The following is a 4,798-nucleotide window of genomic DNA, read 5'->3' on the forward strand; positions in this document are numbered from 1 at the left end:
TTTTATTTGTGCAAGTCGTTACAAAAGGTTTCATTATCTTTCCCTGTGTACTTCAGATCTTTGTTCTTTTTACAGTGTGATTATCCCATTGCAACGGTAAATGTGCATTCTGCCTAGGGCATAAAAACGAGCCAGATGTTCAAAAATCTGGAAACAAAGTGATCCCTCGGAAGCATTAATCACAACAAAATTACAAGAGAATTGCAGACTCGGTTTGATTGAGTCTGTACATGAGGCCATCTTTAAAAAATTATTTGTTTGTAGTGCTCCGACCCTGATCTCTAGAGGTGGGTAGGTAGGTATTTTTTTAAAATTTTTTTTTTGGTGGAATATCATACGATAAATTATAAGCAGTTTGCAACCCCTGTGCAACATTTTCGTGTATTATTATGCTATGCATCAAACAAATATTTAATAGAATAAAATATGACTTAAAAATGCAAATTTTTGTGTGTGATTTATTCCAAATGTGAAAGCTATTAAGTATTTTCAATGTCTGAGACTGACTGTTTCTTTCTTTTATAATATGTGAAATCAGTTTCCAATATTGAGTTCATCCTTTAGTTTTCACTACCTTCTCTATAGCATCATCCTGAATTAAGTTTTTTAACTTGAACATGACACACAGTTTGTTTTTAAAAACACACAATACTGTACAGTTTTACTTAAACACTTTACTATTCAGTTTAATATTAACAGAAAAAGTCACATGCATCATGTCAGAATTAGTTTTTCTTTGGGAGTCTTTTGATGACTGGTTTCCCAGAAGCTACACAGTTAGTACACATGGGTAGAACAACTCTATAAGCCTTCATCACATCAGCATCTCTTGCTGCATCTTCGTCTGCACAGTAACAACACAGATCTTTGCGTGTGATGTGGGTTGCTGAATAGTATGCCAGTTCAATACGAGTTGTGCAGCACATTTGCAATCTAACAAAGACCACTTCTTGTAATCCATCACCTTGAATAAATGTTTTCATATTTTATTTTGATTTTAAATTGTTATGAAATGTTCAATTAACCTTACTAAGATATTTGTAATGGTTGTGTCTTGTTCTTTATATCAAAACATAAAACTTGAAACAAAAAGTATACAGTCATAAATGATAAACAGGAAACAGTATGATATTAATACTTGGTTTAACAAGGCAAATGAAATTACAGATGCAACAGATTAATTTATCTTTTAGAATTCTGTATGTATTACAGCATTGAAGTAAACTTAGTACAAGTAAATATTTATAAACTTGGACAATTTTAATTTATAACCATACCATCTGGAGTAATAACTGAGCCACATGTATATGTATATTTCTCCAACAACCTACGTAGACATCTTTCTTCGCGTAAAGTCTACGCCTTCTTTCTGTAAATACACCTACTTCCCACATTCGCAACAGTTCACTGTAAATCTTACATTTTGAGCCACAAGGACTCTGTTAGGACAACCCTGGAATTTGAAGAAATAAAAAGAATTTTAATAAACATATTTTCTTTACACTGTCAGATAAAAAATAAACTGTTAAGAAAATTCTAAGGTAGTTAATTAAAGACATTTTAAAGTCATGCGGTGACCTTCTAGCTTTACAGGTGGAGGGATATCTCAGGCGCACTTCTGTACATAATTTCATGCATGTGAGAGTAGGCAAGTTAGAAGTAAGAAGTTAATGTATGCTATCATATAAGCCCTTCACAGGATTGAATCATTAAGTTGCTGGAAGGATTCAAACACCATCAAAGAGTGGCACTTAATAAATGCTGGAAAGCAAAAAACCTTAACCTTTCAGCCACAGATGCCAACTCTGTGTGAAAGTATTGAAATGATTATTAAACAATTACATGTTGTTCTTTATTTAAATACCTGATGATCTTCAGCCACTTTTGCTACCGATGCGATGGAGTCTGACCAGATGGCATGTCAGTTTCTGATGTCTTCTTCCCAAGAACATCACTGAATGGCTTATTATGATCTCGGTCGTCTGGCTTAATCTCAGGATCTGGCAAGAAATGGGGTACTTGTCCTATATTGTTTCTGAATGGTGGGCAACAGGTAGCTTCATGACATTTCCTCACCTTTTAAAATATTAATATACATGCAAAAATATTTGTCAAAATAAGCTGCAAAAAAGTATAATGATATAAGTATTATACATGTTATAAATTAACACAAGCTATTTTAATATTGATAGACAATTTCAGATTTAAACATTTATTAATATATGCCTAAAATCACTGAATTTTTTTAGGCTGATATTGTTATGCTAAATGCTGCCTTTAATATTAAATTATAATTTCTTACACAATTTTGGATAAAATTATTGACATGTTAATTGTTAGTCTATTAAAGTTAATTAATAATTTATATCATGTTTTATGCTGTTACTATAAAACTCATCCTAGTAAACTAATATTAATGAACTATTTACAACCATCACCGTTGAAAATGAAAAGGTTTAAGTATAGAAGAATATGCTGGTGTTACAAATACTAGACTAAAAAAATGTTTTCTAGTTGGGTGGTTCCAATATTCCTACTTGAATAATGTTGAATCACCCTTAGGATATGTTGCCTGCTTTTTAAATTTGTATTTTGACGTCTTATCTGTGATATGCAGGCTTCATAACCTCTGATCCCCTTTCAAAATTCCATTTTGTTTAGTTCCGCCCATTGTTTTCTCGTTTAGGGCACACGCTTTTTATTACTTGGGGACCATACGCCGATTTTCATGGAATGGCACGGAAGTGTCACATTGAAGGTTCCATGATAACCGCCGTATGAACACATCTGCGGATGTTTCTAAATTCAAAATTTTACTATTTCATGTTTAAATGTTGAATTCTGCTTAAGCCGGTGCTAGGGGGCGTGGACGGTAACTTGCATTTTCCAGTACCGTCCATGAACAGGCTCAATCAAACCGAGCCTGCAACATTTTCAATTTTGGCGTGTTGGGCTTTCTTTAGGGATTCTGTATTTATCTATTTTGCGTTTAATAGGAACATGTTTTGTATTAATTAATGCATTCTGATAAGGAACTAAGTATTTAAGCTAGTATATTCAAAAAGAAACAAAGCAAAAATAGTATATTAGTACAGGAAGAAAACAGAGAGTATGAAATATACAGAGTAAATTTATGTTTGTCTGATTGAAAAAAATATTGGAATATAAATTATTCATAAAATATTCACACATTTTTAAATATTCATTTACTAAGTATATGCCTAAATCTACATTTATATTGTACTCTGCCACATCATCTTACACACCATTTAATACTTACACTGAATCCATATTATTTCCTGTAGACATGAAGATATTAATACTTTACACAATAATCAAACAACTTTTTAAATACATTTACTGAGATATCTATTAATATACAATAAAAATTCTGACAAATCATTTAATGTCTGTGAAACAAGCAAACTAAATTTTGACAACAATTCATTTTGTATGACAACTATAGTTTCAGTCTCACATCAACTTCAATGTGACCTAAAATGATTTAGTTTAATATTATACAAAATTGATTTCTGTCAGGACAGTTTTCGGTTTTAAAGTACGATCAAGATTAAGTAACAAAAGAATCTGACACACATTTCTATATTATTAAAGAAGAAAGAGATCAATATAAATGCTGAGAAATGTTTACCTGAAAGATATAGTTTCTCTCATGACAGTGTTTGTTCATAAACTCTTTGTATCCATCATTGTTCTTTAGATCATTCTTTGTGTATTTCCGTACTGTTATATCTGGGTCCACTAACCGACGTACATTTAATTCGAAGTCAGAAATTTCTTCATCTGTTGCTGGAACACCCCTCTTGAAAGATTTCTCTTTTAGCTGTATACGCTCGGTCCTTTCATCCAACAGATTTATCATGGGTTCCACAGCTTTCAACCAGGATTTTTTTAAGTGAGCTTCATTCTCTGCCTTTTTTCGAATATCAGACATAGATCCACAGGACTTAAGCATCTGTTCATTATGACTACTCATTTCAGATCTATAAAGTGCCACATTCTGGTATGCAAGATTTAACAGACTCATAATTCTCTCTGCTGGGTTAACCCAGGAGTGACCTGGTGCAGTTCTAGCAGCAATTACTATGTCTAAGTCCAAGAGTTTGAACAAGATAATCAGGGATAGTTTCACTGCTGAATAAGTAGTCCGATGATCTGGACCGCCATCTGTGAAAAGAAGTAAATATGGATTTAGACTGTCCTCATTGGTGGGTTTCAAAATTTTCATCAATTCAGTGGCATGCCTAAATGGTGAAGAAGGTTGAAAAATATTGTCCTTCAAAGTAGCATGTACTTGTCCTCTGTAAAAACTTTCAGTTGCATCATTCGGAATATCTATACGCAAACATACCGATGGTGTTAAGGACCCTTTTGAGCCTACATCATGATCAAGCGCCCCTAATACTGATGAACATGGCACAATGGATTTTGCCTCGAACTCCTGTTGATATTGCCGTCCCAGGTTCCCCAAAATCAACTTTTGACTTGTCATCCAAGCAAAGAAATGTGGTGCATTCATTGAACATAACAGCATATTGTTTTAAGTAGTTAAAAATTGCTGATTGCTGCACAATAATGTTCATCAACATGGGAAGCTGGTAGTTGCCTAGTTTGTACTTTATGTTGCAAGTTTATACGCCCTTTATAAAGTTTGGCAGTGTTTGTGTACGCATTTTTTGGGACAAAAGCAAAGAGAACTGTACTTTCAGATGGTATAGGCGTGCCTTGTGGACATTTGTTTGTTGTTTGATCAATCAAGTCTCTCACTGATATGTAC

General features: G+C 33.2%; 1 protein-coding gene and 1 pseudogene across 1 annotated transcript; both read right to left on the bottom strand.

The window, feature by feature from the left end:
- Window positions 1-425: 425 nt before the first annotated feature.
- LOC132712971 (uncharacterized) lies at window positions 426-1,952 on the bottom strand (annotated as a pseudogene).
- Window positions 1,910-4,576, bottom strand: LOC132712972 (uncharacterized). The gene is made up of 3 exons (XM_060695413.1): window positions 3,653-4,576; window positions 3,281-3,299; window positions 1,910-2,076 (listed from the first exon to the last, which is right to left on the bottom strand). The coding sequence occupies exons 1-3, from the start codon at window positions 4,553-4,555 to the stop codon at window positions 2,060-2,062; spliced, it is 939 nt and encodes a 312-aa protein (XP_060551396.1). The 5' UTR covers window positions 4,556-4,576; the 3' UTR covers window positions 1,910-2,059.
- Between the last annotated feature and the right edge of the window lie 222 nt (window positions 4,577-4,798).

The sequence above is a fragment of the Ruditapes philippinarum genome, unplaced genomic scaffold (assembly GCF_026571515.1).
Source record: "Ruditapes philippinarum isolate M1 unplaced genomic scaffold, ASM2657151v2 ctg9802_1_1_1_1, whole genome shotgun sequence".
Lineage (NCBI taxonomy): Eukaryota > Metazoa > Mollusca > Bivalvia > Venerida > Veneridae > Ruditapes > Ruditapes philippinarum.

Excerpts from the sequence above, each read along its gene's own strand:
- LOC132712972 (XM_060695413.1), bottom strand. The coding sequence starts at position 4,555 with ATGCTGTTATGTTCAATGAATGCACCACATTTCTTTGCTTGGATGACA.